This window comes from Glycine max, chromosome 9 (genome assembly GCF_000004515.6).
Source record: "Glycine max cultivar Williams 82 chromosome 9, Glycine_max_v4.0, whole genome shotgun sequence".
Classification (NCBI taxonomy): domain Eukaryota; kingdom Viridiplantae; phylum Streptophyta; class Magnoliopsida; order Fabales; family Fabaceae; genus Glycine; species Glycine max.
In genome coordinates, this window is record NC_038245.2 from 48,882,101 (window position 1) to 48,909,453 (window position 27,353).

Below are 27,353 nucleotides of genomic sequence, written 5' to 3' on the forward strand. Positions count from 1 at the left end.
CTCAGTTCAGAGAATACTTCTGTCTGTAACAGAGTTCGGATTGCTCCTCAGATCTCTCGGTTTTCTCTAGCTTTGTCACTCTTCCCCTCATTTTCTTGGAATCCCTGCCCCGATCAATTTTCAACTGTTAGGAGTTAGGGAGTTTGTTAAGACAGTTATTGTAGTTTGTTAGTAGAAGGGTTAGTCAGTTAGATGGGATTTGAGAGGTAAATAGATAGGAGGTTGTAAGGTACGAAGCATTGGCATTCTACCTTGTATCATTTTTAGATTGAGCTTTTTCTCTTCGTGAAACTGAAAGGAGAAATTGTTTGTGAAGGGAAAAACCTTGGAGGAGAATATGAGAATATCTCTCCTATTTTCTGTTCTTTTGCAATCAACAAATGCACTTTTTTTTTTTTTTTTTCAAGTCCTGATTTTTAACCTCAACACATGGATTCTTTCAGAGTCTCACCGGTAAACATGCAAAGGGATAAAAAAGAGATTATTTTATTTTCTCTTTATGTTTTCACATAGTCCTTTCCATACACATTTTCTTATCAAATGGAACAATTAATAGGGGGGTATTGTATCTTAAGTTTCATTTTAGAATCTCTCTTTCATATTCTTTCAGATACTATGAGAGCAGTTCTGTTCTTTTATGGCCTTAAGTACTCTGTCAGAGTTAACTTAAGGAAGGTTCATGTATATGCCACAGCCATATTGAATGAAAATTTGCTAATAGAACTTTGTTAGAGGAAGTAAGACTTCCAATTATGGACATTTTCCTACTTGATATGTTTTTAATACCACCTAGTTTTGAGCTGTTTGTGTGTGATTTCAGGATCTTCTATTTTTGGCTTGCAGTCATCCTGAAAATAGAAGCGGTCTGACAACCATGGAGGAATGGCCTGAGTGGATTCTGGAAGTCCTGATCTCAAACTATGAGGTAATAATGTGAATCAAAAACAAAATTCTTATCCTCTCTCCACCTCTCTTTGTTTTTTAGTTGTCTTTTCTCTCTAATCTTTTTTGTCATACATAGACAAAAGATTCATGCCATCTTCCTGTGTACTACGGACACATATTTGTAGGTTCTTGTGAAGATTCTTTAACTCTGCTACTTGTGTACTTTTGTTCAACTGTTTGACAGGTGGGTCCAATTAAATTATCTGATTCCACAACCATTGGAGACATAGAAGACCTTATTCATAATTTCCTTAGCATCATGCTAGAGCATTCAATGCGTCAAAAGGATGGATGGAAGGTTGATATTTGTTAGAATTGTTCACTTCTTTCATGTCTTCCTAATTGACATTACTACTGCTCAGTGCTGCTCATTGTGTCCAGGATATTGAAGAGACTATTCATTGTGCAGAATGGCTTTCTATTGTTGGTGGATCTAGCACTGGAGAACAGCGACTAAGGTAATTTTATGCATCCATTATGAGCTCTTGAGTATTTACTTCTCCAGTTCTTATGTTATGTTATTTGATTGTTACAGAAATTGTGTTTGGTTCCATATCTGTTAGGAACCAAGAATTGAAATGAGGAAGAAAATAAAAGATTTTATTGACTAGTAAGAAAAGAACAGAAAATAGGAGAGAAAACTCTCCTCCAAGGGTTTCCCCTTCACAAAAGATTTCTCCTTTCACAAAGCGCTAATGCTCAATCTACAAATGATAAGATCCCCTTCTCTCCTATCCTTCTTCCTTTATTTATATCTAATAAACCCCTCTAACTAACTAACTAACTCATTATTATTTTAACTATATTAACTAACGCTTCTTTCTCCTAATATCCCAACAATACACCCCTCCTAAAATCAACCTTGTCCTCAAGGTTGGAATCTGAAAACTGGAATTGCACACTGAAACTTCCTAAAATTTTGTCTGATTGTTGGAAGACAACTGCACCCTTGTAGCTTAACTAGGAACGACACACTACCCCTGCATGCAAACTGAGGTCCGGTGGCTTCGGTGGTGGGAGGGACAAGGGTGGACTCCATATAACTTTAATCAGCTTGATTGGCTCAGTACATTCCGTTTGCCTTAGCTCCATGGCTAAGCTGTCAGCCATAGATGCAACAAAATTTAATGCTAAAGGCACACCCAACAAGTTGACATTCCAAGATTTCAGCACCATTGTTGTTCCAACCACCTTCATGAATGATTTTTGTTTCACCATAACAATCTTTTTATGGAAATCTGAATCTTGAAAATAATGTGACTTGGTTGAATCACCAGCTTCGACTTCCTTCTTGATCATATCTGTAATTGGGTTATCAAGAAAATCGTCTTCGCAGCCCACATTCGTCACTCCGTTTTCCTTGTGCTTCTCCCTCTTTATCGGTGGATCAACTTCTTCCTCCATAACCTTTTCAATCTTTTTTTTCTCCTGCTAACTTTGCTTCATCATTTTTGGTTTCTTCTCCACCACAAAGGGTATGGTTCTTGATTACTGAACCTTCTTTACTTGTGTTTTTTTATTTCAAGAACTGCAATGGGTCATTGTCACACTCAAAACTCAAATCAGTTCCCCCTTCTATGTTTCTATCAAAGTTGGGTAGTTCCTCCTTTCTTGCCCAAGAACTAGCCTTTGCTTCACTGAATTCTGACCCACTTCCCTCCATGCTATTTTTGTCTTGTTGAGAGGCATGGGAATCAACTTTTTCATTCAATATCTTGCGCAACATGTGTTTCCGCTTTGAAATGTCGGTCCTCCCTTTCAAGAACTTTGTGGAAGTCTCCCATTTTTTGATGTGGGTTTTTGTCTTAGTTGGCTTTTCTTGCTTCAAGATACTCAATCTTTCAAAGATGTGGTTACCATGGCGATCTCCGAATCTTTTGATCAAAGCTGTGAAAAATGACTCCCAATCTGAATCTGGATTGTTTTGGCTCCAAATGTAGAACCAATGTGTCGCAGCACCCTCCATGCTCATGAATGCATATTGTAGCTTATGGAACGAAGGAATTTCTTGTACCTCAGAATTTTTCAGCCCTAGCAATCCAACCAATTGGGTCTGTCCCCATGAACACTGGCAGCTCCACCTTCTTAGCCCAAATTTGTGCTTCCTCCATCTCTAACACTGGCTTCCCCTTGAAGTTCCGGCAGGTCAGACCAATTTGTTAGGAACCAAGAATTGAAATGAGGAAGAAAATAAAAAATTTTATTGACTAGTAAGAAAAAAACAGAAAATAGGAGAAAAAACTCCAAGGGTTTCCCCTTCACAAAGGATTTCTCCTTTCACAAAGAGCTAATGCTCAATCTACAAATGATAAGATCCCCCTCTCTCCTATCCTTCTTCCTCTATTTGTATCTAATAAACCCCTCTAACTAACTAACTCATTAGTAGTTTAACTATATTAACTAACTCTTCCTTCTCCTTATATCCTAACAATATCGTTTTATTTTGATGCTGTTTTGCATTGTTTTCCAACTAAACATGTTATTGTTTTTAAGTATGAAAGTATTCAATATATAGCCATTCATGAGCTCCTATGTATATGTAAGGGCTTAATCCTTGTTGGTCCTTGACATGGCATCAGAGCCTTTTAACCAAGTTTTTAGGAGTTCAATCCTCTCCTATGAAGAACAAACCTGCTGTTAAGATTACATACTTTTTTGTTATTTATGATTAGATAGTAATTAGTCCTTTTTACTCATTATTAGATTGATCCAATGTAATCAATATTGATCTTATTTGCTCATTATAAATAAAGGCTTAGTGTGGTCATCCTTGACACAACATTACACAGTAAAACACCATTATATGGCATTAGAGCACATGTTATTCTTGACAGAGGAATAACGAAAATTGTGCTCCATCAGGAACCTATTATCCCCTGTGAACCACTCTGCTTGTCGTCCTACTTCTGGCGTCCTATTTCCACATTCCAGTGGACTTCTCTCCTTTTTTTGCTCACTGTCCCCCTTTCCAGCGATTTTCTCCTTTGTTGGCAACCGCTGCCAAAGCTTTGATGACCTTTCCATCTGGTGACCCCATCACCAACATCACCGTCCACTGATCTACATGATGGTGACGGTGACCTCATCAGAGCTCTGACGCTCTCTCACACGCCCTCCCTTTGCACGTCAAACAACATTTGAGTGCCCCACTGTTTCGGCGTGTGGTGGTGCATCCGACCATATCTACGACATTTGTTTCTAGTGCCAGACTCCCTGAACTGAGGCACACAAAGCCCAGTCAGTTTCAGGCCATTCCAGGATTGTGTCTTTTGCCGGGCCTTATTTTCTGCACTTTATTCACATTTCTTGTTTCTGTTTTCATTTATCATAGCTTGTTTGCCTTTTTTTGGCAGACTTCCCAATGCCTTTTCGTCGGAGCTCACCTTCAACCACTGTCGCCCATCAGTGAAGACCACCACGCCATCCACATGCACAGCCAACTCAAACCACTGTTAGGGATAAGGGTGGAGGTCAGTCTGTGACTGTACCAAAGCCATTGCTGGTTTACAGCAGAAAAGATAGAAAGTAAGTAGTTGGGGGTCATAACTGATTTATAGTAAATCAGTTATGACAGATCAGCATTAGGAGTTTATATAAATAAGGCTTAACCTTTGATGAAAGGGGTGGCTCATTTGTAATTGTAACAAGGACTTGCCTTGTGTAAGAGAGGAGTGTCTCTCTTGTAACAGAATTCTGTTAGAGTGTGATCAATACAAGATTCATTCTTTATTTCCCTATTATGTGTCTTGTGCAATTCTCATTACTCTACTATGTTGTGAGTGTGTGAGGGTGAGAGAGTGTAGAAGATTCCTAACAACCACCGCCACATGTGACCCCATGCAGGACCCTAGCATGTGAAGTTCACACACATGATGCATGATGCATCTCTGGCGAGTCTGACACTAATCTTCTCTCCCTCCACCTCCAGGCATCCTTGATGTATCTTTTTGCTTTTTTCACGAGTGAACAATACCCGTTGTGATCCCCGAAGACCGCCATGCCATCCACACGTGTGCAACCAACTCAAAACACTGCCACACACGGTCCCACGCAGGGCCCCGACGCGTGAAGTTCATGCTCACGGCGTGTGATGCGTCGTCCATCAAAATGCCTTTAGTTTGTATTGCGTTGACCACATTTGTAACAGGCTCAATTCATATGATGTATATGCTCGAGTTTAAGGGAGTGTGTTAAGATTACATATTATTTTGTTATTTATGATCAGATAATAATTAGTGATTTAGTCTTTATTACTTATTATTAGATTGATCCTATGTAATCAATATTGATCCTATTTGCTCATTATAAATAAAGGCTTATTGTGTTCATCCTTGACACACAACATTACACAATAAAACACTGTTATACCTGCTTTGTCTATGCACAAGCCCAAATGACTCTTGGGTGAGGGGGTTTGTTAGATATTCTTAGAATTTTGGGTTTGGTCCTAACTTAACCCCAAAAGCTAGCTTATAGGGTGAGGGTTACCTATTCTTTAAATTCTTTAGGAAGTATGATGTTTGGAACCCATCATGTTGCCATCAGTGTTGTTAGTTAATGGTGGATGATGGAAACCCCAAAATGGACCATATACATATGGCGAATGGCGTGGCGGCAAATGGTGGAAGAGGAAGCTAGCAAAAAAAATCTGAAAACAGAACAGTTATACAATAATAAAACAAAAAAGAAATTAAAAAAATAGAGAAAGAGGAAAGAAGAAGAGATGCTAGTCAGTATTAAAAAGAGTGGCTAAAATGTAATTTTTGTCCCCTTGTTTTTTGAAATCCATGATTTTAATCCCCCTATTTTTTAATTGAGACATTTCATCCCCTACTTTTAAAATATCTGCTATTTTTGTCCCCTTGGTCAATTTCAAACTTGATTGTGTGCTTTTTTAATTCTTTTGTTAATAAATTAAGCTTGTTAGCAATTAAATAATTTAAAATAAGATATTTGTCATGTGGATAATAAACAAACATGTCAATCAACGTTTACAGAGTACATAGATCAGCATTTGAAATTAGTAATAGGACCTAAAATTGTGGATTTTTTAAAAGTAGGAGACAAAATGTCTCAATTAAAAAATGGGGAACTAAAATCGTGAATTTTTTAAAAATAGGGGATGAAATGTCTCAATTAAAAAATAGGGGGATGAAAATTGCATTTTAACCAAAAAGAATAGTTAAATAAAACAAAAAAAATATAACTGAAATGTAACTAAAAAAAAGAGAAAATGTAACTCACTGGAGATGGCAGTCGCCGGAACCGGAAAAGGTTGCCGGTGAAGAAGCACCGCCGGTGTAGAAGTCGCTGTCTGAGCAAGAAGTCGTGCAGTAGCAGGAGCATCATATGCAACTACGCAAGAGAACTTGGAACCTTCTCTGTCGTGGGTTCTCTCTTTAGGGTTTAAAACCCTATATTTCAATTGGGCCGGTTGGGCTACATGCCCATTTTCTCTTTTTTTTTTTCCTGTTATTTTAATATAACAAAACTGCCTTTTCTGCCATGGGCGGCATGCTGCAATGGACGCCATGCTTCTGGCGGTCACAATACGAAACCTGCAATGCCACCATCATACACTGACACTTTATAGAAAACTGCCCCAACATGGTGCCATGCCGCCGCCATAACCGCTATTTAATAACACTTAGCCATGTTTCATGTATAAATGCTATTGAATCATATTTTCCTGAAGGGCTTGATTTGGTATAGGATGCACAAAACTGCTCATAGTATCATACTTTTTTTGGGTGAATAACTCAGCGTCATACCCAGCACAAAACTGCACTGATTATACTATAGTTGTAATTGTAAATTGATGAGCATTTAGGCGAGTGAGATACTAACAAACAATGTTATGTTTAGGAAAAAAAATTAATGCTTTCCTCGGTTCCTGGCTTTCTAAAGTGCCAAATATTTTGAAACAACCAAAATTCACAAAAAGACAGATAGTTTGAAATGGAGGGAATATTTTGCTGTATCGTGAAGGTAGTAACTAAAGAAAAATATGCTGAACCTTTGAAAAAGTTTATGTTCCACTGGAGTTTGTACCAGGTTTTGGTAAATTCTAAAATTGAATATAAGTTGCCAACACTTGATGAAATATGATTAAGCAATAGGGGTATATGTTCCACATTGGTTGATTAGGAATCATAAGAGGAACAATTTGTCAGGATAGGGCTTGAAGAATTTAATGTTTAGAGCAATGATTCTAGTCCAGGTTTGTAGTAAAGATTATGAAGAATTTTAAGGAGTTTTACAATTTCCTGCTATGCTACCATATTATTCCCTTGTTTTGATTGAAAGTTTACAGTGGAAGTTACCTGTTATTTGTTTCATGTCGTTTTTATAATCATTCTTTTATGGGTTAATTTCTGTCTTGAAGACGTGAAGAATCGTTACCTATTTTTAAGAGGAGACTTTTAGGAGGCTTGCTGGATTTTGCTGCTAGAGAATTGCAGGTTCAGGTACATCTTATTTTCTTACAGTATATGCCAACGCATGATAATGTTATTCATTCTGATATTCTTTTTCCTCCAGTTATTTAAGGTTCTAAATGTCTGTGCACACACTATAAACAAATCCCTCTTATGCCTAAGCACAGATAGATATTAAAATCCTATGTACAAGGATGAGTACTATTATCTATATTTCTTGTTTTTGTTGAAGAGTCGAACAAAAAACAGCAATAATGGCTACATATATGTTTTACTTAATGCAGACTCAATTTCTGGTGCTCTCATTTAGCTTTAATAAAATCTTAAGCTCATTTAAACAAAACTTGATGCAGACTCAAATTATTGCTGCGGCTGCTGCTGGTGTTGCAGCTGAGGGTTTGTCACCAAAAGATGCTAAGGCTGAAGCTGAGAATGCTGCCCAGTTGTCTGTGGCTTTAGTAGAGAATGCCATTGTGATTCTTATGCTTGTTGAAGATCATTTACGACTACAGAGAAAGCAATCCTCTTCTGCACATGCTCCAGATAGTTTGCCATCTCCACTTTCTGCTGTGCATGCAACCAATAATCACTCAAATTCATTGTCAACAATTGAAGAATCAATAGAAGTTGTGGATGATTGCAGGTCACTAGATAGTGACTCCGGGGGAGTCCCTCTAGATGTATGCATACAGTAATCTAAAACTAGACATGCATACATGTTACACATAAATATTGATGGTAGTTTTTATTTTGTAGATCCGCAATCCTGTTTCTGTTGTTCATACAAAATCCATGTCATGGTGTCATACTGTCTTTTTCTCCAAATATTTTTTTAATATAAATTTTTATTTTTCAGTACCTTCTGTTTTATCTTCTTATCTCTAACTTCTGTGCTTATTCTTCAAATTTAAGAAAATACATGTAGACTATTTTTTTTCCAATTATTTGCCTTACTATTCATTTCATTTGCATTGGTTAGTTCTCATTTTCATTTATTTTTATATTGGTGAAACTCATTCTGTCATGATATTTTTAGGTCCTTTCTTCAATGGCTGATGGAATTGGTCAGATCCCTACTCCAGTGATGGAAAGGCTTGCTGCAGCAGCAGCAGCTGAGCCTTACGAATCTGTTTCTTGTGCTTTTGTGTCATATGGGTCCTGTGCTAAGGATTTAGCAGATGGCTGGAAATATAGGAGCCGTTTGTGGTATGGTGTCAACCTGTCTCCAAGTCCAGCTCCATTTGGTGGTGGTGGGAGTGGATGGGATTTTTGGAAGTCTGCTATTGAGAAAGATGCCAATGGAAACTGGATTGAGCTTCCTTTGGTGAAGAAGTCAGTGGCAATGCTCCAAGCGTTATTGCTAGATGAGTCTGGGCTTGGTGGTGGTCTTGGTATAGGTGGAGGGTCAGGTACAGGAATGGGAGGGATGGCTGCTCTGTACCAGCTGTTAGATAGTGACCAGCCATTCTTATGCATGCTTCGAATGGTTCTTCTATCGATGAGAGAAGATGATGATGGCGAAGATCATATGCTGATGAGAAATACAAGTTTTGAGGATGCAGTGTCTGAAGGAAGAAAACCACGGTCAGCACTTTTGTGGAGGTAAAACAACCAATTCAATCTAACTTATTTGTAGTTCATTTTATGATCCATGAATGATGAACGTCCATTGAACAAGATCCATACAAGAACAAGATCCAGCTGCACAGTAACTTCTTTTCCCTCCCTTACTTTCCCTATGGTTGCCAACTGTGAATAAATCTATTACGGAGGATCCCTAACCCTCCAATTTTGTTCTGTCTGTCTTAATGAATTTTTTCTTTTATAACGAATATGTATCAACTTCCTTCATTTGCTACCCTTGGGAGTATAGAATAAAAAATCTATTATTAAGACAAGGTTATAGAAAATTGTTAGTAGCATAATTTTCTTTCTCTATTTGCCTCATTTAAACAGTTCCAATTTGAACCAATCTGACTGATGGTATTGAAGAAGGGTTAATCTTGTTTTGTTTATTTATTATTTGTAATTTGAACAGTGTTCTCTCACCTGTTCTCAACATGCCAATTTCTGATTCTAAGAGGCAAAGAGTTTTGGTAGCATGTTGCGTGCTTTATTCTGAGGTTTGTGTTATCAGCTTGTCCATTTTCATTCTTCCTTTGCAGTGCACAACTTGTGTCATTTGTCTTTCTGTGCACGGCCATTGTAGTTACCATTGTACAACATCTGGTCAGGTATACCATGCTGTTAGCAGAGATCAAAAGCCTCTTCGTAAACAGTACCTTGAAGCTATTTTACCACCATTTGTTGCTGTATTAAGGAGGTGGCGCCCCCTTTTGGCTGGCATTCATGAGCTTGCTACTGCTGATGGCTCAAATCCTCTTATTGCAGATGATCGTGCATTAGCTGCTGATTCCTTGCCAATTGAGGTACTTTACATCGCATGTGCATGAAACATGATGTGCTTGTAACTTGTTTGGTACCCTGTGCAATGCATGGATAGGCTATTTACCAATTTATAAGTAGTTTATATAAAGAGAAAATTATTAAATATTCATTTTATGATTTGTATGTTAATTTTTTTTATTTGCATTTGATAAAATATTTACCCGTATTATTTATAAACGAACATCCTTATTCATGTGATTTAGATAGAAATAACTTCGTGTATAATTTTTATCTTCATGTTTTAGACTTATTCAGAAGATTTGTATATAAATTTTAAATATCATCTCAAATAAATACTTACAATCACATGAAAAAATATGTATTGCTGACCATTGGTATTTTTGGTTTTCTTAAAAAAAATTGCATCAATTTAGTTTATTGATTATATAAAATAATATTTATTTAGTTTTTCGCAGATAGTTCATATAACTTGAATCCTTCCACAATTTAAAACATCACTAATCTAGTTCTTTAATTGTATAATCTTAATTTTATTTTTTAATCATAAAAATTATATTATTATATACCTCAAGTCTCATGATATATATAAAAAATTAATATGCTTTGCTTTTGAGAATATGTGATTGTAAAAAGTGTATAAAATTAAAAAAAAAATCTCTGAACGAAAATTAAGCAAACAAAAGGTTGGAAATATTTATAGTATGAATGACTTGGATGAATAGTGAAAGAAGAGGCCCAAGTGATTGTATTGATGAACAATGTAATTTAGCTTGATAAATAGCAAGAGAATGGGGGCAAATATGTTATTTGACTTGAATGGGTAGTGTTTCAAAAAGGTTGAAAGTATTTATATTCTAATGGGAAGGGGTTGTCCTAGTTCAATGTATCAACATAGTCACTTTCATTTTCTGTTCCGTTATGCTACTTTTGTTAACTGATATTTCTTTCAGGCCGCTCTTGCTATGATATCTCCAGCTTGGGCTGCTGCTTTTGCATCTCCACCTGCTTCAATGGCATTGGCTATGGTTGCGGCTGGTACTTCAGGTGGTGAAAGCCGTGCTCCTGCAACAACTTCCCAGCTTAGGCGTGATACTTCATTGATGGAACGGAAACAGACTAAACTCACTACGTTTTCAAGCTTTCAAAAACCTTCAGAAGTCCCTAATAAAACATCACCTCTTCCGAAGGACAAAGCTTCTGCAAAAGCTGCTGCTTTGGCAGCTGCTCGTGATCTTGAGAGATTTGCAAAAATTGGTTCTGGAAGAGGTCTTAGTGCTGTTGCAATGGCCACATCTGCACAGCGGAGGAATGCTAGTGATATGGAGCGGGTTAAGAGATGGAATATTTCTGAAGCAATGGGTGTTTCCTGGATGGAATGTTTGCACCCCGTTGATACAAAGGCGGTATATGGGAAAGACTTTAATGCCTTTTCTTATAAATATATCGCTGTTCTTGTTGCCAGTTTTGCCCTAGCAAGGAATATGCAACGGTCTGAGGTTTGTTTGCTAATTGTTTCTATGGAGTTTAGATTATTGAGAAACTGCGTGCTAAATATTTCTTGTTTGCCAGATTGACAGGCGTGCTTATGTAGATGTAATTTCTCGGCATCGAATCAGTACTGGAGTCCGCGCATGGCGCAAACTTATTCACCGGTTATTAGAAATGAGAAGTCTTTTTGGGCCTTTTGCAGATCATTTATACAGTCCACCTTGTGTATGTTGTGATACTATTCTTCACATTGTCATTACCAAACTCATTCTTTGTAGCATCTCATCCCGTTCTACCGTAAATTCTCTTTTTGAGATATAATGAGAAAGTGACTCCAAGGAGACGTGCATTGTGTTTCTTGCTATCTATTTCTGTGACACAATCAGAAAATCTTAAAACAAATTTCAGCCTTTTTGTGTTGTGTTCCTGACATTTATATGGGGGCCTTTGGTTTTGCAAAGAATTCGATTGCTTCTTTTTTTTTTTTTTTTTTGATCAGCAAAGATAGATATTTATATATATGTAGATAACAGAGTACCAGAGGTACTGAAATACATCTGGATGGGTGGCCTTACAATTGGTTCCGAAGCAGACTAAATAGAGTCTAGGAAGGAACCAAGCAGGCTACACCATGTTAGAAAACTGCTGCTAATCTATGTGTTTTTCCTTACTAATACAAAAATCCTTCTCTAATGTTACTAGACCACTGATTAAAATGTACTGAAAAGTCCTTCTCCAAATTCGATAGCCATGTCCACAATAGGAAGGCTGCCTCATCAATCAGTTTGTTGGCATCGAAGGAGTCATTGGATTCGATTGCTTCTTTAATCTTAGGCTTTTCTTTTTTCTATTTTCTTTTTCTTGTTATGCCTTAATTGGAGGATGCATTATCTTCCCTGCTTGTACTCTCCTTTCTAGTAAAAAAAACTCTAAATACATCAGATAACAAAATATGAGTTCATTTGATTAACTAAACATTTTATAATTTTATAGGTTTTCTGGAAGCTAGATTTAATGGAAAGTTCTTCAAGGATGAGAAGATGTTTGAGGAGGAATTATCATGGCTCCGACCATTTAGGTTCTGCAGCCAATTATGAGGATTATTCTGGGGAGAAAAATGACCAGCACACTCCAATTTTGTCGGCAGAAGCAATCTCATTGGAGACAGTCAATGAAGATGAAGAACAGGTGGAAATTGAGAATTTGAATGCCAGGGCCAGTGATGTTGATGATAAAGGAGACAATCAGACTAGACTGTCTGAAACAGCTGATCAATCTGTTCAGGAAGCTTTAGAATCCAGTGCTACTCAACATGCAAGTGATGAAGACCTTGTCCAGAGTTCTTCAGCCATTGCACCTGGGTATGTACCTAGTGAACTTGATGAAAGAATTGTTCTTGAGCTACCGTCATCAATGGTCCGACCGCTTAAGGTCATACGGGGAACCTTTCAAGTAAGTTTTATGGGTGTTATTTAATGTAGTATAATTTTGCCAAAGATGCATCGAGTTATACTGTGAATTCCTCCCTTGATACTGAAATGATCCTGATGAAATTGCTTTTGTGGGATTGTAGATTTTGTGTACTATATTTATTGCATTTCATAGCCACTTGGAAAATGCATTTTGTGGGCTTACCTAGGTGAATGAGGGTGGGATATACAAGAAAATAATTAGACGTTGGAAGATTTTTGTATTGATATTTTTTGCAAGTTATATTATGACTTCTGATTTTTATTAGAATATCAGTTAGGTAGAGAATGATGCATGGTATGTTAGAGGATAATTTATTTTCGGAGTAACCTTATCTTGGGAATTTTATCTCATTTTCCAAGTTATTTGTTTATTTTGTTCATATTTAATTAGGATTAGAAATCTAATATTAGAATAAATAGGACTATTGGGTTAGTAAAAATAATTCCAAACAAATACACAAATAGATAAAATACAGCCAAGGAGGCATGATATTAGGAGCAAAACAAGGAGAAAAAAAACCAACATTAGGACCTGTTTAATTACGGTTTTTGATAAACAATTTAAAACCATGTTTTGTGAAAATCATTTTTTAAAATAATTTTTGTTTTCCAGTGTTAAAAACAGAAACTAGAGAACGTGTATGAGCTGTTTTTGTTCTGTTTTCCATTTTATCTCCCCAAAATAAGCAAAAGAGTGAAAACAAGTGGTTCATAAATAGCACCTGCAATATTGAACATTTACAGAAAAAGGTTCTGACTCTTCCTCTTGCCTCTTTTTCTTATTACAATCTGGCTTTACATGGTCGGTGCTGCTGTCATTCTACTCCCAGCTCTGCTTCTGGCTCAAATTACGGGGTGGGTTGGGAATTTTGGTTATGTGAATGATGTGTTGAAGATTTGGGTTTCCTGCAATTGTGGATTTGGTGGTTTAGCATTTATTTGGAGTGTTTGGACCCACAAAGCTGAGGTGTGACTATGCAGGGGAATCAACTATGGAAGTAATCAATGGCTTGCGTAATTTTAGAAAATGTTTTCTATTTTTACTTTTAATTATAAAAATTTCACATTGTTTTTCTTTTTTCTCTGGCTTCAAAGATTTTCACAATAAACAGTGAAAACAAAAATAAAAATATTTTTATTGTTCCTATGCAAACCTTTGAAAATGGGAAACCAAGTGAAAATAACAACCCACTAGATGAGGTTGACTACATGGATCACACAACACCATTGGACTTGGCTAAAACCCAAATTCTCAAGGATATTTTTTATCATGAGGTCTCTTTTCTTAGTTTCCTCTTATGAATTTCTTGGTCTCCCACTACCCCTTTTCACATGGCTAAAAAGTAAAAACTATACAAGATACTTTTTCAGCTTTCCTTACACATGTCCAAATCACCTTAACTGTTTTTCTGTAATTTTTTCTTGATAGGTGTCACGCTATTATCTCTTCGAATAACATGATTTGTATCATGTCCTTTTGCTATTTTTGGAAAGCTTATATATCTCATGTTCTTTATTTTTTGTCCAACTCCCAAGATCTTTAAAAGCTTTAGATCATGGCTCTGTTACAGTTTTCCATGTCTCATTTCTAGCTTTCCTTTACGAAACTGAAAATAAAAGTGAAAAAAAATGGAATTTTCGTAATTGGAAGTGAAAACTAGAAATGATAACAAAATATTTTTTAAAAGTAAACTGGCCATAAGGTGGTCTTGGTGCATGCAGTGATGGTGACTGAGTGTTGGGTATTGGAGCATGCTCTTTCTCAACAAGTTGGGTTTTGTTCACAAATTGTAATTTTAGGGAGCATGGTCTCTATCCACAAGTGTGGAAAATATATTTAAAATCCGTGGAGTTTACAAAGATCACTATTTTATTCATATTATCTCACAATAATGTACTTAAATTCTTTCACATGAATAAATAAATTATAAAAAAAAGTTAAGAAAAATGATGTATCAAATAAGTTTTTAAATTTATTTATTTTTAAAACATAATTTTAGAACAAATTTATCAGCAGATTTTTTTTCTTAATTTTTTTTTCAAAACAGCATTATGAAACATACCATTTCTTTCTTTTCATCTCAAAAGTAGGCTCTGTAAACTAATTTACAAGATAGTTTTGAAAATCCAAACAAAAAGAACACAATAAAATACACCTTATTTTCTAAAAATAAGCTACCCTAAACTCGAAACAAGGGATTGGAGGAATAAAATAAACTACAATAAAGGATATTTGGATTTAATCCCATAATGCAAGAGATCCTGAATTGTTCTGAAAAAGGAGATGACTTTTCAACTATTAGTATTTTGTTTCACAATCACAACACTTCATATCAATTTCATATCCTGTTATTTTCAGTCTATGTTCTCTAATTTCCACCTTCCCTGCCTAAACCCTATAATTTCAGCAGTTTTCTTTTCGAAGGTATGGTAATAGCACCCATGTAAGGAACTATTCTCTGTTTGTAGGTAACCAATAGGAGGATAAATTTTATAGTTGATAACAGTGAGACCAGCACCACAATGGATGGTTCTGATTCCATTGTTGAGGCAGGTAAACAAGAAAAAGATCGCAGCTGGCTAATGTCATCTCTTCATCAAATTTATAGCCGGAGGTGAGATGATTCATAGATTATCTACTTATTCTGTTGTATTAGTGTTGTCATTACAAGTATGGTGTGTTGTTAGCAGTTAGGTAGTTAAGACAGTTAAGATATCAATTGGTTAATTAAAGGGTGGTCATAGCATGTAGGTTCCTTTTTTCCTTTGTTTTTTTTTCCATTTAATTCAATAAAATATTTCTTTTCTTTTCTGTTTCTATTCTTGGTTCCTAACAGATGTTTAATGTGCATTTAGCCATTGATGTATTTGATATTTGTCTATGAGCCTATAAGGGAATTTTCATGATTAGTTTAAGTTTCCTCCACTGTTGTTAGTATTGTGTATTGTAGTTTTCTAAGAATTGAACACTTTTGTCACTTTAAGGCTGAACCACTTTATTCCCTTTTTGCTTAGCTACATGAAATTTTCTGTGTCATAGTTTTTATTATTATGGAAATTTATTGTTCATTTGCAGTGTACTTTTTTTAAAGCATGACTTTAGTGGTTGATAAGTGTTAGTTCATGTTACAGATACCTCCTTAGAAGAAGTGCTCTGGAGTTATTTATGGTGGACCGTTCAAACTTCTTCTTTGATTTTGGGGTATTTTTTCTAAAATATACCAATTTCTTTCCTTTTATTTTTCAGGAAAAAGGATTCGTTCCTTTGAAGTAAGGGAGTGTACTTAAGAGGATAAACTACTGTTATAACCATTGATTAAAAAATCGAATGTTGAGATTGTGATTAAATTCACGCACATGTATGACAAACTATGTAGTTATTGAAATCTCAACAATTGATTTTCTAATCAATGGTTATGACTTTACTTTATCCTCTAAAGTACAGCCTAATCTTAGAGGAGCTAAATCCCAAGAAAAAATCCTTTTGTTTTTGAGATTATTCTTAATACTGCCTTAACATTTTCCTGATGACTGTTAAATGCTGTACACTTATAATCGTTGTCTAGGAATCTCTTAAAAGCTTAAGCTTTTACATGGAAGTTCCAGAATAGTTTTATTTCTTTAACATGGCTCTTCTTGCAAGAGCCTTTTGGTCTTGAATTGTGGACAATGGCACTGGCCAATTGAACCTTAATGCTGAAACTTAATTTAATTTTGAATAATGGAGTGGAAAGGATTACTTGGTCTTGAAGGCAACCATATTGAAGATCAGCTCTTCTAAAAGCCTAAGTTGTTTGGTGGAGGCTAAGTAATGGTTTAGTATGTCTAACATTTTTCTTGCTAATTTCCTCTTCAGAATGGTGAAGGGCGAAGAAATGCATATCGCACAATTGTTCAAGCACGACCTCCCCATTTAAACAATATATATTTGGCTACTCAGGTAATATCCTTTATATGATTTTGTGAAAAAATTTCTGCATCTGGGCATAATATATGAATAAATGTGAATGAAGTATATAAAATTTATGTTCACGTGTACTGCAATTTTACATTTATGTTGATGTTATATATATTTTTAGTATAGCTTTTGGGTTGCATGTTGTGGCTCAAGAATCTAAAGAAAGTTCCTTCTTGTGTTATAGAGGCCTGAACAACTTTTAAAGAGAATTCAACTTATGGAACGCTGGGCTAGGTGGGAGGTAAGAGCCTTAAATTCATTAAGAAAAAGTAATTTGTATTATAATTGGATACTCATCACCTATGTACATGACTACATGAGTTCTGTACTTCCTTTGCACAGATCAGCAATTTTGAATATCTAATGCAACTCAATACACTGGCTGGGCGTAGTTATAATGATATTACCCAAGTAATCCCCCCCCCCCCCTCCTCTTTTAAGTTACTTTATTTCATTAATCTATTTAATCCTATCTTCATGATTTTCATTTATCATCATTACCTATTTTTGGCAGTATCCGGTTTTCCCCTGGATTCTTTCTGATTACAGTGCAGAGAGCTTGGATCTTTCTAATCCTTCTTCTTATCGAGACCTTTCGAAGGTATTATATACTGAATATTGCTTTAATAAGTTGAAGGAAAAGCATTTATTAGTTTCATGATTAATCTTTTTGTGTGATGCAGCCTATTGGTGCACTCAACCCTGATCGTTTGAATAGATTTCAAGAGAGATATGCTAGCTTTGATGATCCAGTCATCCCCAAATTCCATTATGGATCACACTACTCAAGTGCCGGAACAGTTTGTCCCCCACATTTTTTTAATATATTTCTAGTGTCTTTATTGATCATAATAGTTTGTTAGCATTATAGCTGATATGCTCTTTTTTAGTACCCTCAATGATGTTTGGGTCCTGGGCTTATTTGCTTACTCTGAGTTTCATTTACCAAATGAGTGCAATGTAGATAATATTTCAATAAGGAATGCTTAACATTTAAGCTCTAAAAATCCAAGTACTCTTACACTGAAGTGGAATTACACTTTACAGAAGTAAATAATTCTAAGCAGTTTCAATCTAGTAAGGTCTAAGGGATACATTTATTGGCTCCAAAACAATATATGAAAGAAAATTATCTTTAAGCTTGTGTTTTCTTGATATTTTGTGTTAGAAGAGAGAAACCAATATTTTCTGAATATGCTTGGGCGAATCTTCCACCCAGCAAAATGGATTTATTTATATTCAAGAGTATTACAAACATAATTAATGCCAAAACAATTTACACGAGATATAATGATGGCCAGCAAAGTTGCCGGAAAAGTCTGACGGTGGCTAGAATGGTTGCTGGAAATTATGAGTCACCTGAGACGTTGCTGGAAAAGTCCAGCTGTATTTTTTAACGTCTGACAGCTTCAATGGCCCAGTCAAACCTTCTACAGTGACTTTTTGTGCAGAAGCAGAGCCCTCCTTAGATCGGGATTTGGGAGCTCTGATTCCATGTTAGAAGAGAGAAACCAATATTTTCTGAATATATGCTTGTGTGAATCATCCACCCAGCAGAATGGATATATTATTATTCAAGAGTATTACAAACAAAATTAATGCCAAAACAATTTACAAGAGAACAATTAAGATACCATTACTTCCTATGATGCATTTAACCTAGCTATACCAAGTATCTAGGCTACTTGGAAAAAAAACATTAAAGTTCTTATCTCCTAAAATATTCCTATTTCCAACAGTTTGCTCTCTGCTTGGGTGACTCTTTTTTGTCTTCTGAATTCAAGCCTCCTTTTTTGTATATTGTAATCGTTGTCTTCTGATGCCTTATTTTTCACTTTTGTTTCATAATAGAACAGCAATAGAAGTAATTGCCCAGTATGTAAAGGCTGTTCTTGGATTTTTAAGTTGTTGATTCTGGAGTAACTAATGTATATTATCTTCTTTTACAGGTTTTGTATTATCTTGTTAGGGTTGAACCGTTCACTACCCTTGCAATCCAACTGCAAGGTGGAAAATTTGACCATGCAGATCGGATGTTTTCTGATATTTTTGCTACTTGGAATGGAGTTCTTGAGGACATGAGTGATGTAAAGGAATTGGTATGTATATAATTCTATAACATGATTGGTTTATATACTTGTGTACATTAAGGGGCTTCTCTCTGGGTATCTTCCATAGGCATTACTGCTTTAATTATTATTGAATGTTTATAATGGTTTTATTGAAACTGTTATCTTAAACAGTTTTTTTATTTCCACTTTTTAGGTTCCTGAGCTATTTTACCTACCTGAGGTCCTCACAAATGAAAATTCAATTGATTTTGGCACAACACAAATGGGAGGAAAGCTTGGTATATTCATTGATATTGCATTAGTGTTTATTGTTTTAGTGAAGATGTCATTGTATACTCACAAATGCATATCATGGTTAATAACTTACTTCTGCCATATCAGATACTGTAAAGCTTCCTGCTTGGGCTGAAAATCCAATTGATTTTATTCACAAGCACCGGAAGGCTCTAGAGAGCGAGTATGTATCTGCTCATTTGCATGAGTGGATTGACCTCATATTTGGGTAGGCTTCTAACCATTTTTTAATTTCAGCCCATGTGTTTGATGTGTGAATGCATGCTTTGGCTTGCTGCTGGTTTTCTTTTCATTTTTTGTTTTGTTTTTCAGAAGTTTGTTATGCCATTGTATCTATAACTATTCTTTTAAAATATCCATTTAAAATAATTCCTTGATCATTTATGTCTTGTTTACAAGTAAGTTGGTCTGCACAGGTATAAGCAACGAGGCAAGGAAGCTGTTACAGCAAATAATGTTTTCTTTTATACTACCTATGAAGGGACAGTGGATCTTGATAAAATCTCTGACCCAGTATGTCTCCTTCACATCTCCATATTTTCAACTCAATTATTTGTTTGAGTAAAATGCAATCCCTAAAAAAGCTGCATAGGATGTAAATATGGTAATTATACGTTGTATAATATTATGTAATTATGGTAATTAGTTCATATGTAAAATCCTTGTATTTAATACTTTTAGTATAAATAATATTCTCGGTTGTGTAGTTGAGACAAATGGATTTTCATCACGTCTCGTGTTTCTCTCTTCCTTAACATGGTATTTAGTGCTTGACGAGGGAAAGAGGGAGAGAGGCCCATAATACCCTTAAAAATAACAAAACAAGGGATGTGCCTGGAAGTTAGGTTTAATTTCTGAAACAACTACAGTTTAAGTGTAATTACTTTTAATCTTTGGAGAAGTCCATGTAATTAAATCCTATAAATTTATCTGTTGCAAATACTTACAGGAATCCGATAGACTTATTGTTGCATCATACTAAACAAATCATAATTTATTCATGTTTATGTAGCTTAATATTGTCTTTTGTTCATGACAAGTAAAGGTACAACAGCGTGCCATACAAGATCAGATTGCTTATTTTGGACAAACACCATCCCAACTTCTGACTGTTCCTCACTTGAAGAAAATGCCATTAGCAGAAGTTCTGCATTTGCAGGTAACTGCTGGTTCTCTATCAGTTAGACAGCTTTTATTGAGAAATTACATTTTGACCGAGCATCAATACTAATAAAGAGTTGAGATGTCCTTCAATTGTTTCACATTTCCTTAATGGTTGATGATGAATGGATGGTGAATATAGTGACAATGCTTATATTTCTTATCATATCAGACAATATTCCGTAACCCAAAAGAAGTCAAACCATATGCTGTTCCATTCCCAGAACGCTGCAATCTTCCTGCAGCTGCCATTCATGCATCTTCAGATACGGTTGTGGTTGTTGACATGAATGCACCAGCAGCTCATGTTGCCCAACACAAGTGGCAACCCAATACACCTGATGGCCAGGGTACTCCTTTCCTCTTTCAACATAGAAAAGCTACATTAGCCTCTGCTGGTGGTACAATTATGCGCATGTTCAAAGCACCGGCTGCATCTGGTGGGGAGTGGCAATTCCCCCAAGCAGTAGCATTTGCTGTCTCTGGAATTAGAAGCCAAGCTATTGTTTCTATAACAAGCAACAAAGAAGTTATTACTGGTAAATAATAGAAAAGCTTAAGATTGTTTGGATATGCTGCCTCTAGTATTTATTTTATCAAACAAGCTCTTTTGATTGATTTATACTCATGCCTTGCAACATTGTGAATCAATTAGATACTGTCATTTATCAATTACAAGGAATCTGTGTTAGGGTATGAACCACAAATGTGTGGGATTATTTCGATGTCATGAGCGATCTTACCCATTAGACCAAGAACTGGTCTAGTAACTAAAAATACCTAGCTTATTTCAGAACCAGTCAAAACTGGTGTGGAAAACAGCTTGAACCTGTATTTTTCAAAATTTTCCGTCTTTAATTTAATTGAAAACATTTTTAAGATAAATAAAAACACATATTTAAGGATTACACATAGGTATACATTATTTTGTCAATTATTATTAATTTTTATCTTATAAAACATATAACAAATTTTAGTTCTTCAATTCTACCTCTGAACATTTGTATCAAATTACACTAGCAGAAGCAGCTGAACACAGGAGCAATCATTTCAAGTATCTATGTATTTGATAAAGTTCAAGGTAGAGAGATAGAAAGGAGAGAAAAGAGAAACTGGGTATTACTTTAGATAATGTTCAAAATGAGCAAATCAATTTTTACATGAATACATTGAGTCTTATATAGCTAAACTTGTAACTAATTTGTAACTAACTAAACTAATTTGTAACTAACTAAACTAATAACTAATTTGTAACTAATTAAACTAATCTATATCTTTAATACCCCTCCGCAAGCTGGAAGTTAACACTTCTACCTTGGAGAAGACAATGCATCATCATCAAAGGAAATGAAAAAAAAAAAGTTTGAAAACTTGGAATATAGCTAAACATGCCAGAAATACATCGCCCAAAACAGAAACTTCTAGAAATCTTCGACCAACTTCGACTTTCTTAATCTTCTTCCAAGAGTCCAAAGCAAGCATCAAAGCTTAACCATCAAGCGAAATCAACAAGAAGACCATTTGGCAAAAGCTCAAATCATTAATCCATGAAACTATCAAACCTTAACCACCAAGCAGAAACTATACCTCAAAGTTTAACCCCTTGGCAGAAGCAACGAGGCTTAACCATCAAGAGCAGAAGCAAAACAACAATTTAATGCTTAACCATCCATGGCAAAAGCTTAAACAATGTTTAATCACCATGGACAGAAGCTTACATCAACAAAATAAAAGAATCACAAAATTTGTCTTCTATGAGGACTTTGTAACTAACTAAACTAATCTATATCTCTAAAATAGTATTTAAATCTTAGAGCCAGATTTCTAAAATAGACAGTTCAGTTGTGGCAGGCATTTTGGCTTGACTGCTAAATCATTTTTGAATGAAACTTTCCTTCAACATGGAAATCATAGGCATAATGGTCATATTTAGTATCCACAATCATTATAATCTCTATGTTCAGGTGAAACCATTTTCTGTACGTTTGTGACCCATAAAGCATGACAATTGGTACGTGAGAAGCCCATAAAGTTATATGTCCCAAGACTGGTGCTCAACTTTTAGTTCCAAATGTTGTGGTAGTCCAAGTTAGCATATTCAAATTGTCAATCAAATCTTGAAAATTTACAATTATAGAAATAATAATAATAATGATAAATTAGAATATAATTATTCACTATCTATCAGGATATATGAATAGTAGTTTTATATTCTTTTTTATTATTAACCTTTACTGTATCTTTTTAAATTTGATTGATGATGTTCATTGCTGACTTGAATCGCCATATTTTCAACTCCTGGGTTATGTAGGATTACCAAAACCTTTACTTGGAAATAGTTCATCTGTTTTTTTTTTATTAAAATATATTATATTTTTTCATCCTCTTGGCTCTTACAGAGTTTTAGAAACTTGGACTACATCTTGTTGTAGTTTATTTGGCGTACTTATTATTTGACATCTAATTTTGTAGTTTTGCTTCTGATTGATTAGGTGGGCATGCTGATAATAGTATTAGGCTAATATCCTCAGATGGAGCTAAAACATTAGAAACAGCTTATGGGCACTGTGCTCCTGTAACTTGCCTTGGTCTTTCACCTGATAGTAATTACCTAGTTACAGGATCCCGAGACACAACAGTATTACTCTGGAGAATACATAGGGCACTTTCATCTCACTCAAGTGCCGTATCAGAACACTCCACTGGGACAGGCACATTGTCTTCAACCAGTAATAGTTCATCGCACTTGATAGAAAAAGACCGGAGACGTCGAATCGAGGGTCCTATACAGGTACTTCGGGGGCACCACAGTGAAATACATAGTTGTTGTGTTAACTCAGATCTTGGGATAGTTGTTTCCTGCTCCCATTCATCAGATGTCCTCTTGCACTCCATAAGAAGGGGACGTTTAATTAGAAGGCTCGATGGTGTGGAGGCCCATACTGTTTGCCTTTCCTCTGAAGGGGTTGTAATGACCTGGAATGAATCACAGCATACTCTCAGTACTTTTACACTCAATGGTACTCCGATTGCAAGAGCACAGTTATCTTTCTCTTGCAGTATCAGTTGCATGGAAATTTCTGTTGATGGGACAAGTGCTTTGATTGGCATGAATTCCCTTGAAAATGGTAGAGCCTATAATAGCAGTCCGGATTCACAGTCGAATAAGTCAGGTGTTGTTGATTTTGATTCAGAATCAGAAGAAACTTTTGATTACACCCAAATAGATGTTCGATCACCATCAATTTGCTTCCTGCATATGCACACTCTGGAGGTACAGGATTAAAATTTCAAATATAAATATAAATTTACATTTACATTTTATCTCATTAGATTGCTTCTTTTTATTCCTCATTTTCAGACACCATAACCAAGCATTCAATCTGGAAGTGCAATAATCAAAACAAGCTTTATTTCTGGTCTTTTAGGGGAATTATTATAGAAAACATCTGCAGATATGTATTTTCAAATAAAATAATTGACTTCTAAGTTCTAATGAAACAAAGTTCTAATGAAACAAAGTAAGTGTTCTTGGTACAACATTTTCTGTGGGTGTCCTAATACAAGACAGTTTTCTCAAAGCTCATGAGTCTCGTGTAGTAGCTGTTACCCTTGGACTGTGCATCTTCAACTGATTATCCTTCAGTGCTAACTACTCTGCCCTACTATTTTTTTTAGGTATTTCATGTATTGAAGCTGGGAGAAGGACAGGATATCACAGCTCTGGCTCTAAACAAGGATAACACAAATCTTTTGGTTTCCACTTTGGATAAACAATTGATAATCTTCACTGACCCAGCTGTAAGTTAAATTTTTCTTTTCAAATGTCAAATATTAATGGTCCTTGAAGTGAAGTTTTTTTTTTCCCTTCCACTGACTTGTAAATTAGTAAACAGAATAAATTTCATATATCCCTTGTGGTCTAGTTTCTTAAAAGTGCATATTACTAGGAGTCACTACTTCACATCTGTGCAATTTGGCAGATTGATATTTCTGTGTATCTCTGGAACCAACTGCATAGAATAAAAACATTATTCTTGCCACGTTAGAAGTTTAGGTGATAACAGCCACCAATGAGATGTGCATCTTTTTATGTGCATGAAAGCCAACTATTTATCTAATTATAATACCTACAGTCTCTCAATTATGCCTTCAATTGTTCGAATGCCTAAACTGTTCCATTCCATGGTTATTAATACTGCTACTTATTGTTTGCAGTTAAGCTTGAAAGTGGTCGATCAAATGCTCAAGCTTGGATGGGAAGGTGATGGGCTTCAGCCTCTCATAAAATCATAGCTTTTAGGGTATACATTAATGGGTTACAGATCTTCTATACAATATCAGTTAGGAAAATTAGGTTGAGGTTATGACAATGGTTGCGCCTCTATGGTTTAGAGATATCTTGTGACATATGTAACATTCTATTGTTACCACTAGAGTTAGATTCCTTAGATTTAGCAGAGGGTTCTTTGCTCCTCCGGTTGTGCTATAGTGTTGATATTGGACTAGCTTCTGAGTTGCGACTGAGGTTTGAGCCATTTTTGTCACCATTTTTTTTATTAGAGAGAATGAAAATTTAATAGCTATTCTTTCTTGTACTGCTGCTGCTTTTCAGACGTTGCGATTGATTAGATTCAGAGCTTTGAGTCGTCAATATTTGTTAATATAATAACCAAGTTTCAATTGTTATTGTTTCTTCCCTTTTTATTTCTATTGTTATAATTAACTTAATGAATTGGCGTCGGTGTTGCTAACGAGGATAGGCGCTGCTAATTAGATCAAATTTTGTTGTGGTTTGGGATGATAAAGTGTACCTGAATCTTGAGGGTACGTGCAAAAATACCTACAAGCGGGAATTACCTGTAGTATTGGAATTGGGTACAAAGCGGATATATACTTGTAAATTTACATGATATGGGTGTAAGTACACTAATATAGTATCCAACCTGTTATGTCCCATACACATCATGTATATTAATATATTGAAATAATTTATATATATATATATAAAATGTGAAGTTTAATTAGAGTTTTTGTTAAATAATTAGAATATTAATTTTAACAATCATCTTGTTGGGATGATTATTTTTATAATTTGTTTATTTATGATTTAAGTTTGGAAGAACCAATATATTTTGTGTGTATATTTTTAATGTTATATTTTGATCATTTAAGAATGAATTTTTCCTATAATTATAGTAATTTTTTAATTATTTATTTATTTATTACTGTTATTAATTTTATACATAAACAAAATGCAAGCAAGTTGTGGATGCGGGAGTAAACATATAAGTATTTAGTGAATATGTGAATGAGGATTAAAATTACTATTCATACTGGAATGAGTATTAATTTTAAATATGGCTATGGGATAATGTATTATAGGATCTTACTCATTTCTCATCCTTAGTTATGGCTTCAATTTTCCTTCATCATTTGTTGTTAGACATTTGTAAAATAATAAGCATATCTGCAACTTTGGTAGGACTTTTTGTAAGTCAATTTTAAAACGTTTCAAAGACAAGACATAAAATATGGGTATTTGTTGCATGGATATTCAGACAAATAATAACAACGTATGGTCATATAATTACTTATAAAGTAATCTTTTAATTTTACATTAGGTTAATGAATTCACCAATCCATTAGAGGGCAACTCATTGGGGGCATTTTATTGACTATTTTGTTTTTCACTGCATCTTCGTTTTATTGATTGAGAGGTCAATGATCAATTAATTGTCGGGTTTTTATTTCAATAATACTTTTTATAGTGTTTTGTTTCATTATTTTTTAAATTAAACTCCAAAATAATAACATTTTTATTACTTTCAAAATTTAATATATCTAAAAATAAAATTAAACTTATATAAAGATATTTATATTTAATTGTTGATTGTGTCTATTTGCACACGTGATAAATAAGGGTGAAATTAGGTCTTGCATAATTAATTCATCTTTTATGTTAAAACAAATAAAATAAAATTCAATCAAACACATGGAAAAAAGAAAAAAAAATATTTGGAATGTGTTTTTTAAGGTATTATGTTATATTTTAGGAATCAATATATCTTCTCATTTAATATTTTTTTTAAAATTAATATTTCGAGCAAACTCATTTACTTTTAAAAAAAGTTGGTATGATTTATTTGATTGAACTAATGATTGATTTAATCAATTGATATATTAAAAAAGTAATTAAGGTAATTAATATATTCAAGTTGTTAATTAAGGTAATTAATAGTTTGAAGATTCAATTGTTTCTTTTATGGTTAAATTAGTTATTTGGTCCCTATAGTTTTACGATTCTTTTAGTCCGAAAGTGTTCTTTTTAGTCCTGATAGTTTACATTTTAATTCTTTTTTAGTCCCTCTAATTTTGAAAGTAGTCTTTTTAGTCCCTATAATTCATGATTCTTATTTTTTTAGTTAGTTTTCAAATTACATGAATTAAAAGAGAATTAAAATGTAAGCTATATGAACTAAAAAAATCACTTTTAAACTATAAGAATTAAAAAGATAAGAATCATAAAACCAAAACTATAGGAACCAAATGAATAATTTAACCTTTACTATAAATAATCTAAGGGTGAAACAAATCAATATTTATTCTATTTGTTTATTAAGGAAGCATGGATAAATAATAATTCGAATTTGAGGTACCTATAATTTAGAATTACTTACATAATTTTAATTGTATATAAGTTAAGTTGTTCTAATATAATTTCAATATAAATATAAAAATTCAAAATATTTTTTTAATATAAATATATATTTTAAAAGTATTTGTTTTAGTATAACAATACACTTCAAATTTGTTTATTTTTAATTTGATTTATTTTTTGTTTTATTTTTTAATAAATACATATAAATATACTTGAAAACATCACTACATTTATGCATACACACATGCATAGACATAACGCATGTGTACATGCATGTGCATGAATGTATGGATTATTACACTAGTTATTAGAATAAAATAAATAAAAAAATTAAAACAAAATGGAAGAAGTACTTTTTAAATAATAATGGTAAAAAAATCTTTTAATTTGATTTTGGTTTGAGTTAAGATAGGATTAAGTTAATTTGGGTGAAAAAAATATATTTAACTCAGTACA

General features: G+C 34.3%; 1 protein-coding gene across 1 annotated transcript in view; it reads left to right on the forward strand.

Annotated features, from left to right (window-relative positions):
* The window catches only part of LOC100800714 (BEACH domain-containing protein C2), a 43,382-nt gene extending 18,560 nt beyond the window's left edge, over positions 1–24,822 (forward strand). Inside the window, exons 6-32 of the mRNA XM_003533588.5 lie at positions 821–925; positions 1,130–1,243; positions 1,327–1,403; positions 7,331–7,412; positions 7,736–8,062; positions 8,419–8,984; positions 9,421–9,505; positions 9,617–9,811; positions 10,742–11,287; positions 11,361–11,504; positions 12,273–12,731; positions 15,221–15,366; positions 15,884–15,953; positions 16,608–16,691; positions 16,894–16,950; positions 17,052–17,120; positions 17,224–17,310; positions 17,393–17,509; positions 18,659–18,808; positions 18,975–19,059; positions 19,163–19,283; positions 19,492–19,588; positions 20,121–20,234; positions 20,409–20,775; positions 22,729–23,510; positions 23,915–24,037; positions 24,455–24,822. Of these exons, the coding sequence (XP_003533636.1) occupies positions 821–925; positions 1,130–1,243; positions 1,327–1,403; positions 7,331–7,412; positions 7,736–8,062; positions 8,419–8,984; positions 9,421–9,505; positions 9,617–9,811; positions 10,742–11,287; positions 11,361–11,504; positions 12,273–12,731; positions 15,221–15,366; positions 15,884–15,953; positions 16,608–16,691; positions 16,894–16,950; positions 17,052–17,120; positions 17,224–17,310; positions 17,393–17,509; positions 18,659–18,808; positions 18,975–19,059; positions 19,163–19,283; positions 19,492–19,588; positions 20,121–20,234; positions 20,409–20,775; positions 22,729–23,510; positions 23,915–24,037; positions 24,455–24,532 (5,247 nt within the window). The 3' untranslated portion in view covers positions 24,533–24,822. The remainder of the gene's footprint in view (positions 1–820; positions 926–1,129; positions 1,244–1,326; positions 1,404–7,330; positions 7,413–7,735; positions 8,063–8,418; positions 8,985–9,420; positions 9,506–9,616; positions 9,812–10,741; positions 11,288–11,360; positions 11,505–12,272; positions 12,732–15,220; positions 15,367–15,883; positions 15,954–16,607; positions 16,692–16,893; positions 16,951–17,051; positions 17,121–17,223; positions 17,311–17,392; positions 17,510–18,658; positions 18,809–18,974; positions 19,060–19,162; positions 19,284–19,491; positions 19,589–20,120; positions 20,235–20,408; positions 20,776–22,728; positions 23,511–23,914; positions 24,038–24,454) is intronic.
* Positions 24,823–27,353: the final 2,531 nt, after the last annotated feature.